We start from the raw sequence: 15,041 nt of genomic DNA on the forward strand, positions 1-15,041 counted from the left end.
TGCCTGCAAAATATTTGTTTTTATAAAAAAATTATGATTGCAGAACTGATTCCCTCTTTGACTTGTCTAGATGAGAAAATGGATCCAGTCTATAATTTTGAAAAATAAATGTCTTATTTTTGTGAAAACTCTTATATAAAAACTAAGTATGGATTTTCATAACATTGATTATCTTATTAAAACAACTAAACTACACATGTATTATTTTCTCTACAATACAACCACTAGGATCAATAACAAGGTAGAGATAAGCGATCGCATCAGATTTATTTTTATTTGAACTGATTTACATAAATCTACAGATACAAAAGATGGTCTATGGCTGAACTGGAAACACAAAAATAACAGCAGATATTCTATCATACATTTGAAAGTGCATTTAGTAGAAGGCTAAGTTAAATGAGGTGTTTGTCATAACTTAACTTTTGATTAGTATAATAAGTTTTTTTTTGTACCCACAAACACTCGTGTCTTATTAGAAGACATAAAAACAGTTTATCACTGACTTATTCAGAAAAACAAGAATGGACAGCAAAAAGAAAAAAGATGTAGAAAGAAAGACACTGTACAGAATAGAAGAGCTACTGTACATGATTGGTTAATGCAGCCAAACAATCCAATTGGAGGGCTAACCTGAGCAGCTGACAAGTACGATGAAAAACTTCACACTATCTGGACAAGGAAGGGGAGAAGTGAAAAATATTTTTAAAACATATAAAAAGCCTTGTGAACTTGGCCCAGGCTGGATGCCGCACTAATTTAAGGTACTTCCTAAATGGCTGCCTCGGGTATTTATATCAGAGCTTAACCTTTTCATGATGATGAGGGCTATTCTTTAGCCAAGCGCCCCCAATATTTTGTGCTTACTCGACAAACACCGGCTAAAAAATTCTTATCGGAGCCCGTGCGTTTCCCTGTAGTGCAACACAAAACAGGCTCCTCTTTATCAGTATGTGTAAGAAGTTAGGCATCGTTTGTGTAAGCCACAGTACACATGATGGTGTCATGGCCGGGTCACAAGTCCAAGTATTTGGTCTGATCAAGTGTACGAGTCGTCTTATGAACATCTAAACAGCTCGGTGGCCCGATAGAGATGAGATAGAACAAAGAGGAGCAAGGAGAGGAACCAGAGAAGACATGAGTGTTTCCTGCTTGTGTTGCTCAGTAGAGGTCACTGAGGCCGGCAGTCTTGCGGGCTTTTTGCATGAGGGCACGGAGCTGGAACTGCTTTCTGGACAGAAGGCGTACGTGCTACAACAAAAGAGAATACAAATCAACATTGATGAAACCACAGAAGATTACAATGTGTGTTGACATTGTCACACCTTGAGAAAAACCTCCAGGTCTATGACCCCCCTGCGGAGGGCCTCTCCCAGGTAGAAGATGGTGTCTTCGATTGCATTTTCCTCGGCGTACAAGTTCAAAATCTGTTTGTAAAGAGGGGCTGTGGGCACGATGATGTCATCAATGTCATTGTTCTCTGACTGGTTCTCCATTTTCTCTAGGGCATCACTCAGCTCCTCGTCTTTACGCTTCAGCAGATCGATGTTCCTGTCAACTTCAGACTGGTCCAGAGAGAGTAAAAAGTGTGGCCTGATGACACCACACCACATGTCCAATGTAATATTGACAAAAATATCTTACCACTTCCTGGTCTAACCGTGAGATCATATCCTCCAGTTTCTGATGGCCCTTCTTGAGGTCTTCTTCTGTCCGCTTGAGGGCGTCCAACTCCGCCTGAGCCCTGTCCATTTCCTCCTTCATCCTCCAGCGGAGCTTGTCACTAACAGCTGAGATCAGCGATGCACGAATGGTGTCCTCACCAATGGTGCCGTCTCTGTTTGAGCCTAAACAAGGCCATTGTTGTGTTACAGGTTATCTGTTACATGTATAAATGGGTAGGTTGGTGCCTTGTTCCTTCTACTTGCTTTTAACAAATGAAAAAATCATATTTGCTTAAGATTAAAGCTGCAACAATTCATCGCTTGAATTTTTGCTTTATTGATGTTTTTAATGAATAAAAATGTATAAAATCCAGACTGCTCCAATGGAGCGCACACATGAATGTTGCACCCACGGTGATTTAGGTCACTCTGCAGGGTTGTGGCCTGTGTGTGTGTGTGTGTGTGTGTGTGTGTGTGTGTGTGTGTGTGTGTGTGTGTGTGTGTGTGCGTGTGTGTGTGTGTGTGTGTGTGGCAAATACAGTGGAGTGCAGAGAGAGTTGGCTCAAAGAAGAAGGAAAAAGAAAGCAAAGGGCCCAAAGAAGACAAATTAAGCTGTTGAAGGTTTTGAAATTACCGGTACTTCAAATTGACAAAGACAATCATTGTGGTGAAATGTTTGCACTGTCTAACCATGCTGACATTTCACAATAGCATTACATTAATAAAGCAGCATATTATCCAAAAGCATCCAGCATATTTTAGAGCAGGAAAGAAGGTTAAAGACTATTTTGATTAACGCCATCTTATATGTTTGATTTGGATAAGCAATGTTTTATTCAAACACATGTGAGGACATGTTAGCATTTACTTTGTACAGTATGTTAGTGCTAACAAGTTTTGTCCAAAAACCCTAAACCCCCCCTCCAATTAATACATTTTCTAATGTGTATATGTTAAATTGTTTAATAAATTGTCAATTTGTTACTCAAATTATCATATTATATCAGGGAGTATTTTTGTTTAGGTTTTTTTTAAAATAAGTAATAGCGATGTACCCATAGTAAAAGTGCAATTTCAATGGTTTGCATAAAAAGAAAGAATAAAGGTAATCAGAAAAATAATTTTTTATTTAAACTATTTATAAACTATAGATGCTAGAAAGTGTGTTTAATTTGATTAATCGCCATATTAATCGATTACTAAAATATCTGCTAGCTGCAGCCTTACTTAAGATGTCTTTAAAGTGCAAGCACTCAATATACAACATAAGTAAAGACAACAACATTGACTGAACAGCGAATTGCTATTAAATATGATAATATGCAGGTAGAAATAAGAAAGCATGTGTTCAGAGACAGCATTACAGCAAGTGTAGTACTTGGATCAGCACAACAAATGTCAGAGTTGATTCAAATAGTATCCTTTTTCTCCACTACTAAATATAGGAGACCATCAAAAGCCCCCCAGATAGCAGATGGGTCAGCAGCAATTCACTGCTGCTCCCAGGTTCAGTCTTTGTGTGGAGTTACAGTTACATGCCCAAACATAGAACAGACAAACAGAGAAGGCTATCTGCCTCCCGACATATACTGTACATCGCTTTGGCCTTTAACGCGCCCAACTCTCATTACCCTAGGTGACCTTTCACTGGCAGTTCAGCATGCCACCAAAGTCAGGCTGAGGGTGAGAGCCTTAAGTAAAAAGGTCACATGTCTGAAAGTGCTGCTTATCTGATAGGCTCAATTTTATCACTCATATACTGTATCGCAATGTTATGATACAATAGTGGGACCAAATCACCTGTTTTCCTCTGTGGTTTTGTCAAAAAGGTATATTTGTAACAGTTTTTCCTGTGCATTCATTTATTTGGTGTGGAGCTTCACAAATACTGTCACTATATTTAGATTAGGGCTGTCAAAAATAACAAGATCACACATGTGAATGATCACATAAAATACCACAATAATTATGTATATTCACAGAATTTATTTGGACTGTACATGCTCCTTTACATTGACCGCAGATGGGTTACCTGAAAAGCGGCACAGGTTGTCATAGGATTAGTGATCAGGTCTATGCAAAGTTGAGCGAGCAGATAACAACTGGTGTGCTCACTGGCAAAATACATCTTGACTGGACTTTAGATAAAACTGTAAATGACGTGCATTCAACTAAACATTTTTTTAAATGTTACCGGATGACATTCTGACAATAGAATTGCATTTGTGTCTAAATATTATGGTCTTTTTTGAATAACTTTAAATTATTCCAGCCAGTAACAATGCAAATACAAAAGTGTGATTAATCTGATTAAGATAATTGTCACTAGTTGACAGCACTAATTTAGAAATATTTTACTACAGTGATTTTTAAACTGTGGTATGTTATCTGGTGGTACGCCAAATAATCACTTGATTAAAAAGTACAGTGTTTTATTTTCCTATATTCAAACAGAGATACTGTTCTAACGTTGTGTATTGTTACAGTACTAACTCTAACCACTACTCAGAGGCCTGGTGGTTAGAGTGTCCGCCCTGAGATCGGTAGGTTGTGAGTTCAAACCCCGACTGAGTCATACCAAACACTATAAAAATATTTAAAAAAAAATTTTTTTAATATTTATATTTACCGTACTATATTTTTACTCCTGGTCCTTATCATCGATAGGTCAAATATCAATAATTATTGATATCGGCCGACAAATCACTTACATCGTGATGCAGTTACCAGCCATATCGCTCAGACTTACTTTCAATACAATTTATTGACTTATTTTAAACATACATATTTTGAAGCAACTTTTAAGAAGTGCCATCTTGTTACAAACAACCTAGTTAACATTTTGGTATTACCATCTTTCATTAAAAATGAAAGACAGGAAGTGTTTTGTGGGGTTTGCATTTATTCAGTAATCAAATACATTAATATGTAAACCAAGGGTGTCCAAAGTGCAGATCATTGCTTGTTATTTTTTAATGGGCCTGTGGAAAATTGTAAAAATAAAATAAACACACAAATAAACATTTTTTTAAAAAGCTAAAAGGTACGATGTAACAAGAACAAGCTGAAATGTTTCTATCACCAACTAAAAACACAAAGGTTTGACTTATATATATATATATATATATATATATATATATATATATATATATATATATATATATATATATATATATATATATATATATATATATATATATATATAAATCTGATATTCTTAGTAAAAATAATTATGTTTAAAAAATATATGTCAAATATTGCAAAATATAATAATTATATAATTTTATGTTTTTTGGTGAAATAACTATATTATGCTAGCTGCAAATTCAACAGGCAAAGGGAATACTATTCAATTACAGATATTGGATTACATACCCACTGTGGACACAGGAGTTTGTGCGGGGTAGTGTGCAGGACCAGTAGTAGTTGGGTAAGAGTTCCCCCCAGAGTACTGGTAACCTGGATAGTTTCTGTAAAAGAAATGCCACTTATATTTTATAACCACACATTATCATAGCACCTGATATAAGATAAGACTGTATTCCAGTGGCTCTGGTGAGATATACTGCTGTGCAAAGCACAAAACAAAGGACTTGTCAACTGACAAATGTGTGCATGTCATTGTGAAATATCTTACCCTGCATTAGGATTTGGACCATAGGGTGAAACTGCAGGCATGCCAGGTACATAAGAAGCTGGAAGAAGGGTTCACAATCATATATGAGCATACAAACACCTTTCACTTATCCAGTGTTCTGCTGTGGTCAATGAGCTCCACCTAGTGTTAAAGAACATACATTAATCATAGGGACAAAATGCTTACGGTTAGGGGGTCCAGCAGCTTGGAAAGCCTGGTAAGGCGCTTGGGTGGTAGGGCGAGAAAACACAGGAGGCTCTTCTCCAAACACCACAATCATCACTTGAATAAGTCCATACAGTTCTGACTGAGGCTGGAAAACAAACCGTAACAGATGGGTGACATGTCCATTCAATACACAAAATTTTTTTTTCCCAGCAGTATTTTTATTAGCACTTTATATGTAATGTGCCAACTTCCCATATAGCATTATTTAACAACAGTGTAATTATTTGCTAGTCTATGTGTACATTTGCTGGCTGGCTAATAAACTGTACAAGATCCATTTATTCTGTTATTGGTGCATTTCATCAAGTACAACTGCAAATACGCAAGAGATGAAACACAAACAGCATTAAAAAATGTTTTGTTTATTTTATCGAAGTACTTTACATCTATTTAAAACATGTGTAACACGGTCATAATTGTAGGAGATTGTCAGCAGGCAAAAAAGCAAAACCACTGCTGATTCTAAAATATCAACAAATCTGTTGGCTGGTTACTTACATGCTTCCACTCATGTAGATAGGGCAAGTAGATCTTTCCATTGGCATCAATATGTTTCCCAGTTTTGATCATCATGGTACTTGTAGGTTTAACAAAACAAATGGGAGGGTTGAAGGGGTAGGTGTCCAGTAACCAGAGACATACTGGGATGTTGTAGATGTTGCCTACAGTAAACACACAAACCCTTCATACGTTACAAACGCATAATCACATCCATGACCCCATCATTGTATACCCCAGTGCTACTTGGTTAAGATACTATGGTATTGCGCCTTATTGACATCTGAAATACAATTCGAAGCAATCATGAAATAAGACTTTTACAGATAAAAAAAAGTTACCCCATTGAAAACAAAACTACTTAATCCAAGTTTTGTTGAAAAAATGTTTACCTCTATAGGTAACTGGAACTGTCCCTGTTAAACTCATCAGGTCTCTTGTAGAGCCATCGTTGAAAACTGAAACACAAGAAAGTCTATGATTAAAGAATAATTACATATAGTCAGTCACCTAAAAAGACAATGTGCAGTGGAACCTCAGTAAGACTGAAGGTTGTGCTAATCGGACTATAACCAAAGCTTTAAAAAAAATAGATCTATTAGGTTGTACAAAACTTTGGAGTCTCAAGAGAAACTCAACTCAGCGGGAAACACTTGATATCCAAAAGAAAGGACAGCTTTAAGACAGCATGCCCCACAGTCATAAACTTAATTTTACACTTATATGACTCTTAAAAATGTTAAGGTGTTAGCTCAAACTATTGACTCTGCAGTTAATATAGCATTTGTGGGTACAGTTTAACCATAAACAGCTTTCCACGACTCCATTATTTTTGACTAGTACCACAGAACTGATTGGGTTGGACCAAAGAGGTTCCACTGTATGTCCCTAAAAGTTGATTGGTAAGAAAAGAAGATCGATACCATAACCATCCATAACCGGCTTCAGGTCTTTGTACTGAGAGATGACGGTGGTGATTTCACGAACTGTCAGGTCCCTGTACTTGTATTGCTGCAATATGACAACATAGGACAACAATGAGGACAGTGTATACATGAGTTGACAGAAAGTCTCATCAAGCAAGTAAGGAGTGTTTTAATTATTAGTTCAGAAAACGTGTTTCCTTGGGTGCCTTATACACTTGTCACAATCAGGTCCAGACAAAAAAATATTTTATAAATACTAAGTGACCAATTTTGTATGGCTGTGTTTAAATTCATATTTTTGTCAGCAAACCAAATAACACCAACAGTTGAGCATTACATAAAAAGTAAAGTTCGGTAATTTTTGAACCAATTGAAGAGCACAGACGTTGATGGCGTAGATCACTTTTTCCTGTAAGTGCCTTGACTTGGGTCTGATCTCTCGAAGTGCCATTAATCAACAAGTGAACTTTTACATCTAAAGATCATACAAATGTGTACCCGAAGGTAAGTTTGCAATGCTTTACATGTAGTTTAAAACGTATGTCTACACATCTGTCCTTATAATCCTGAAATATGAAGTCAATCTGAGCATTGAAACATGGTTGTGCTAGCTAAAACAGTCTGTCCAAAAAAGAAAATTCACGAAAATTGTGAAACATTTCATCTAGAAAAACTCCACTATGGTCAGATAAGGAAGCCGATAACCAATATTTGGAGCCGATTTTAATTTGCAGTACAATTTAGCTAAACACGAATAGTATACATTAAAAACCAGCTGAAGTTAAAGTTAAAAAAAGTTAAAGTACCACTGATAGTCACACACACACTCGGTGTGGTGAAATGATCCTCTGCCTTTGACCCATCCCCATGTTCACCTCCTGGGAAGTGAGGGGAGCAGTGAGCAGCAGTGATTCAACCCCCAATTCCAACCCTTGATGCTGAGTGCCAAGCAGGGAGGCAATGGGTCCCATTTTTATAGACTTTGGTATGACTCGGCCTTCCAGTCTCAGGGCGGACACTGTAACCACAAGGCCACTGAGCCGGATTTAGGTTGTTTTTTTAACAATATTTTCCGAGTGAGGAGACGCTGACCTTTGAGAACCACCGCTCTATTGTACTGGATAATTGAAGACAAAAAGCGACTGATTCCTTGAACTTCAAAGAGTCGAAGCCCCCTTAATATTTAGCCTATCACAATGGTTCAAGTACCATTAGAAAGTTTGTTTCCAAGGTCTTTAAAATTATATAATTTGCGTTGAGATAATTTGCATTTGAACTTTTTATCAAGTACCTGCAAATGTAGGGTTGGTAGCACAAACTTAGTAAAGACATAAATATTGAATTGGCCGTACACGTCCCAATATACATTAATAATCCACATTATTACGAGTTACACTAACATTTGGTGCATTTTGTCGGTGTTACCATTGTACAATAACAACAAAGATTATCTTAGGTGCTTTAGACAGCGTTTGGACATGTTTATTTGATAAAACAGCAGACTTGTTACACAAACACCAGGAAATGACACCAAGTGCTGTCGTAGTGGGTTTCGTTAACGATGGCTAACATGCTAACAAGTTACGAGAGCGAGCAAAAGCATCAAAACGGGCTTACCTTCAACATCTTCTTCAGGGCGCCATCGTTAACAACCGCCATTATTTCTGGTGGTTAACGGACTCCTGGTAAAAAGTGAGAAAAAGCGAGACTATTTGGTGAAACGGGTGACACAATGTGTAGCTTGCTAGCAGGAATTTAGCGAATGCTAGGCTAGTGTTAGCATAGCCCCCAGTCGGACCAAACAAAACGGGTTACACCCAGTTAATCGGTATCAATGTTCTCGTTGTTATTCCAAATCTAAACATGAAAGGGGCACATTAAAGCGTTAAAATGATAAAACTGTTTCGGAAAAAGAAACAACAAATTGACCTGAACTCAAATGGCCGACCGTCAACAAAAACTATTTCCGGTATTCCCACCTGACATTTCCGGGGTAACCGATGACGTCATTTTTGGGAAAAACTTTAACAACTCATACGTTTACAGAAAACGTTCGCTGCAGTCGTTTTTGATATTATGAGATGTAGTGTAGCATTTAATGACATTATTGAATGTCTACCTATAACTAACTAACTATGTCTAAGTTAGTTATTCAAAACATTGTATTTAGTTTTGTTTAAATTGAAGAGAGGGGAATCCTAAAAAAAAATATGTAAATTGTTTGGATTATACAAAGTACTTGTCATCACACGAAGAGGGTATCAAAACATCAAAATATAGTACAGGTGCCAAATAAGGTGTCTTCCCCATACACCACAATTATAAAATGCATGTACCCTCAAGTGCCTTGTTTAAAATCATAATTGTCATTAAAGAACACAAAATATAATTTCCAGATGATTTTGTGGACAGTCTTCTAGTTCAACACTAATTAGCCCCATTTTAAAGTTCCCTCAACATCAGTGATTGTTTTAATACATTTCAGATTCAAACATTGCTGATTTTATATGACTGTTACAAATTAAATGTATATTGAAATAAACAGAATTACAATTTTCAATGTATTATTACAATTTGAGTGTAAAACAAATGGGAACAAAGCAATTACAAATCTCGAGCCGGGAGACATAGTTTACCCAACGTGTCCTGGGTCTTCCCCGTGGCCTCCTACCGGTCGGATGTGCCCTAAGCACCTCCCTAGGGAGGGATTCGGGTGGCAACCTGACCAGATGCCCGAACCACCTCATCTGGCTCCTGTCGATGTGGAGGAGCAGCGGCTTTACTTTGAGCTCCCCCCCGATGGCAGAGCTTCTCACCCTATCTCTAAGGGAGAGCCGGGGAAACTCATTTCGGCCGCTTGTAACGTGGTCTTGTCCTTTCGGTTACAACCCAAAGCTCATGACCATGGGTGAGGATGGGAACGTAGATCGACCGGTAAATTGAGAGCTTTGTCTTCCGGCTCAGCTCCTTCTTCACCACAACGGATCGATACAGCGTCTGCATTACTGAAGACGCCGCACCGATCCGCCTGTCGATCTCACGATCCACTCTTCCCTCACTCGTGAACAAGACTGCAAGGTACTTGAACTCCTCCACTTGGGGCAGGGTCTCCTCCCCAACCCGGAGATGGCAGTGCACCCTTTTCCGGGCGAGAACCATGGACTCAGACTTGAAGGTGCTGATTCTCATCCCAGTCGCTTCGCACTCCACTGCGAACCGATACAGTGAGAGCTGAAGATCCTGGCCAGATGAAGCCATCATCTGCAAAAAGCAGAGACCTAATCCTGCAGTCACCAAACCAGATCCCCTCAACGCCTTGACTGCGCCTAGAAATTCTGTCCATAAAAGTTATGAACAGAATCGGTGACAAAGGGCAGCCTTGGCGGAGTCCAACCCTCACTGGAAACGTGTCCGACTTACTGCCGGCAAAGTGGACCAACCTCTGACATTGGTCGTACAGGGAGCGGACCGCCACAATCAGACAGTCCGATGCCCCATACTCTCTGAGCACTCTCCACAGGACTTCCCGAGGGACACGGTCGAATGCCTTCTCCAAGTCCACAAAGCACATGTAGACTGGTTGGGCAAACTCCTATGCACCCTCCAGGACCCTGCCGAGAGTATAGAGCTGGTCCACAGTTCCACAACCAGGACGAAAACCACACTGTTCCTCCTGAATCCGAGGTTCGACTATCCGGCGTAGCCTCCTCTCCAGTACACCTGAATAGACCTTACCGGGAAGGCTGAGGAGTGTGATCCCACGATAGTTGGAACACACCTCCGGTTCCCCTTCTTAAAGAGACTAACCACCACCCCGGTCTGCCAATCCAGAGGTACCGCCCCCAAAGTCCACGCGATGCTGCAGAGTCTTGTCAACCATGACAGCCCCAGAGCATCCAGAGCCTTAAGGAACTTCGGGCGGAACTCATCCACTGCCGGGGCCTTGCCACCGAGGAGCTTTTTAACTACCTCAGCAACCTCAGCCCCAGAAATAGGAGAGCCCACCACAGATTCCACAGGCACTGCTCCCTCATAGGAAGACATGTCGGTGGGATTGAGGAGGTCTTCGAAGTATTCCCTCCACCGATCCACAACATCGGCAGTCGAGGTCAGCAGAACACCATCCTCACCATACACGGTGTTGATAGTGCACTGCTTCCCCTTCCTGAGGCGGCGGATGGTGGTCCTGAATCGCTTCGAAGCCGTCCGGAAGTCGTTTTCCCTGGCTTCCCCAAACTCCTCTCATATCCGAATTTTTGCCTCCGCGACCGCTGAAGCCGCACACCGCTTGACCTGTTGGTACCTGTCCGCTGCCTCTGGAGTCCTATGAGCCAAAAGAACTCGATAGGACTCTTTCTTCAGCTCGACAGCATCCCTCACCGCCGGTGATATCTTACATTATCTCCTCTCTGATATACAATATGTAAATATTATATATATGTTATATTTAAATTGCTACTATGGTAAATTTTTAGTTTACTTAATACCTGCATTATCCTTTTCATCCTTACCCTTTCTGTCCTTTGAGACTGAGCTACTGTGTGGAACAATTTCCCTTGTGGATTAATAAAGTTTGTCTAAGTCTAATGTATAAGTCTAAGTCTAAGCCAGATAAAATATGTTTAATGTGTTTCTGAAATACATTTAACAACAATGACATGTCTATGTGGAAAAGCAGCTCGTATCTTATTGTCCCTCGGCATTTTCTAAACATCCATCCATCCATTTTCTACTGCTTGTCCCGTTCGGGGTCGCGGGTGTTGTTGGAGCCTATGGTAAATGGTAAATACTTGTATAGCACTTATCTACCTTCAAGGTACTCAAAGCACTTTGACACTATTTCCACATTCACCCATTCACACACACATTCACACACTGATGCCGGGAGCTGCCATGCAAGCTGTCACGCCAAATTTCTACCCCCTACAAACCTAATATATAATCCTGTTAAATGTCTGTACTTTAACAATGTTTGGAACAAAAAATTTGTAAACAATAAAAAATCATTTTACATTGCAGTTTTTTGCCTCATTTTAAAGTCTTGAAGAAATACCCAAAGTTTTTCTTTATTTTTATGTTGTTATTGTGAAGGGGCGGTATCGCTCGGTTGGTAGAGCGGCCGTGCCAGCAACTTGAGGGTTGCAGGTTCAATCCCCGCTTCTGCCATCCTAGTTACTGCCGTTGTGTCCTTGGGCAAGACACTTTACCCACCTGCTCCCAGTGCCACCCACACTGGTTTAAATGTAACTTAGATATTGGATTTCACTATGTAAAGCGCTTTGAGTCACTAGAGAAAAGCGCTATATAAATATAATTCACTTCACTTCATGTTCTTATTCTAAATATTGTCGTTTGTCTGACCACGGGTCATCTGACTTCACTGAGGTACATATGTGCAGTGCTATTTACATTATGGACAAACAATTGGGCTTATACTTATTATTAGGCAGCCTCAATCATACCTCAACTGATAATTGGCTCATTACGGAAAGTGACTTGACACGGAGGGCAAAGTTTATAATTGTAGAGAATTCAAAGTCATGTCAGGGTTATTATCGGGGTTGTTGGCAATTATTTTTATTATTTGCTAAAAACTGCTCCTACTCACGTCTCAATATTGGGCTACCACGGACCAGCCGCATACAGTAAAGGTATGTTCTTACTCAAAGTTAGAGTTAATCTCAGTAAATCGTGTTTGCCAACAATATCAACCTAAAACCCATCCGTCTGAAAGAAAAATTAACCCTGAAGTAGTGTTGACCCGTGGAAAACATATCAAAAATCGTTTAATTCTCCGTCAAATGTGCAGTCAGGAATATCCTCAAGTTAATTTGTCCGATTAATACAGACGTTTTGTTAACGCTATATTATAAAAAAACAAAAAAACAAAAAACAAAACAAGTATCCTTCCAGCAACGGGCAGTCAAAGCCAAAGTGTTATCGATCGCTGTCAATAAGTAAGAGGAAATGACGTAAGAGGAAATGACCCCGGAAGTAAATGGGGGGAGGGGGGTTTGTAGGGGGAAGAAATTTGGCGTGACAGCCCTAACCACGACCAATCAGGAGCAAGGGTGAAGTGTCTTGCTCAAGGACACAACGGATGTGACGAAGTTGGTAGAAGGTGGGGATTGAACCAGGAACCCTCAGGTTGCTGGCACGGCCACTCTCCCAACCGCGCCACGCCGTCCCCAATCAGTGTTGGGACTAACGCGTTACAAAGTAACGCGTTACTGTAACGCCGTTACTATCGGCGGTAACTATTAATCTAACGCGTTATTTTTTATATTCAGTAACTCCGTTACCGTTACTACATGATGCGTTGCTGCGTTATTTTGCGTTATTTTTTATGTAGTATCGGCTAGAAACTGAGAAGATCTGAGTGTTGCAGCGCTGCTGAAGAGGCGACAAAAAAGAGGCGCGCCGCGCGCTGTCTGTGTGTACCAGAGGTGGGACCAAGTCATTGTTTTGCAAGTCACAAGTAAGTCTCAAGTCTTTGCCCTCAAGTCCGAGTCAAGTCCCGAGTCAAGACAGGCAAGCCCCGAGTCAAGTCCAAAGTCAAGACTGGAAAGTCTCAAGTCAAGTCCTAAGTCCTGCATTTTGAGTTTCGAGTCCTTTCAAGTCCTTTTAACCACAGACTAATATATTAACACAGATTGTGTATGCTTTTCAAACGCTGTATTTATTTATTAAAACAAGTGCATTTTAAATTGCAGGAAAGAAAATTGTGCTGACATTGCACTTTATAATAGCACTATTAACCAGTCATTTTAAACATTAACTCATTCCTTTACAGAACAAACACACTGAAAAATAAAGTGCAAATGTACTTATTTGTACAAAAGTGTTAACATTGAAAAAACATGACATATACGTGAACATAACAAAAAAGTTGTACTTTTTATATGTCAGGGCCCTATGCTGCATTGCATCTGCAAAAGACCAAATTAGCCAAGAATCTGTCAGTCATTTGTGCACGATGGGGACGTAGTATGATGCCACCATGGCTGAAAACTCGCTCAACTGGAGCACTGGAGGCAGGCACTGCCAAGACTCTCATGGCCACTCGGAACAGTGAAGGAAGAGTCTTCATGTTCAATGCCCAGAACAAAAGGGGGGAGAGAGTTGTTTTGGGTTGGTGCACTACTTGTAAGTGTATCTTGTGTTTTTTATGTTGATTTAATTAAAAAAAGAAAGAAAAAAAAAATATTTCTTGTGCGGCCCGATACCAATCGATCCACGGACCAGTACCGGGCCGCGGCCCGGTGGTTGGGGACCACTGAGGTAAACAACCAACAGTATGTCAGAAAGCTAGCTAAAACGGTACACATATTCATAATATAGTATACATTTTAACTGACCTTTATTTTACTATTTTTGTCTTTTTTTAGGTGGCTAAAATACGCGGTGCTGCTGACCGCCGTCTAACGTTACCTGTGATATATTGACTAACGTAACCCTGCTTAAAAAAAATCACTGAACAAAAAGTATGAATAAGGTAGTGAACTGCAACAGATTCCCGTGTTTGCAATAACGTTATAACGTTAGCAGTGAGTTTACAGCCTCACTGATTTAACTACACAGCAAATAAAAGTCACGTTACTTAGCCAATAAACGTTATCTTACATTCAAAACTTACCGTTCTTTGTGCAACTTCAAATGCCGGACGAAGTTGGAAGTTGTTGCCTCTCCATCAGTAATTTTCGAACCGCATGTGTTGCATACTGCAAACCGTTTTGTGTTGACCACCTCGTAATTTTTATACCCAAACAAAATTATTTTAGGTATCATTTTTTGTTCACTGGCGTGTGGTTTGGACATGTCTTCTTCGTTGGTTGTCCTGCAATTTGATTGGATGAATGCTGTGTGATGAAAACAAAGTAGATCTAATTTGATTGGCTGTTGTACTGAGACCACACCAGCTGACACACGCAACGCTGATAGACAAGTACACAATGAAAAATACGGAGCGCTCCCGAATAACTTTTTCATCTTTGCGTTTTGGGAAAAGTAGCAAGTCATGTCAAGTCATGTCAATTCAAAAGGCTCAAGTCCAAGTGAAGTCACAAGTCATTGATGTTAAAGTCAAAG

General features: G+C 39.7%; 1 protein-coding gene across 1 annotated transcript; it reads right to left on the reverse strand.

Annotated features, from left to right (window-relative positions):
• Window positions 1-250: 250 nt before the first annotated feature.
• On the reverse strand, window positions 251-8,938 carry tsg101a (tumor susceptibility 101a). Its single transcript, XM_061969990.1, has 10 exons — window positions 8,571-8,938; window positions 6,951-7,038; window positions 6,420-6,485; window positions 6,028-6,191; window positions 5,488-5,614; window positions 5,302-5,359; window positions 5,040-5,134; window positions 1,645-1,847; window positions 1,326-1,565; window positions 251-1,251 (listed from the first exon to the last, which is right to left on the reverse strand). Exons 1-10 carry the CDS (start codon window positions 8,610-8,612, stop codon window positions 1,162-1,164), a joined length of 1,173 nt encoding a protein of 390 aa, XP_061825974.1. The 5' UTR covers window positions 8,613-8,938; the 3' UTR covers window positions 251-1,161.
• Window positions 8,939-15,041: the final 6,103 nt, after the last annotated feature.

This window comes from Nerophis lumbriciformis, linkage group LG10, assembly GCF_033978685.3.
Source record: "Nerophis lumbriciformis linkage group LG10, RoL_Nlum_v2.1, whole genome shotgun sequence".
Lineage (NCBI taxonomy): Eukaryota > Metazoa > Chordata > Actinopteri > Syngnathiformes > Syngnathidae > Nerophis > Nerophis lumbriciformis.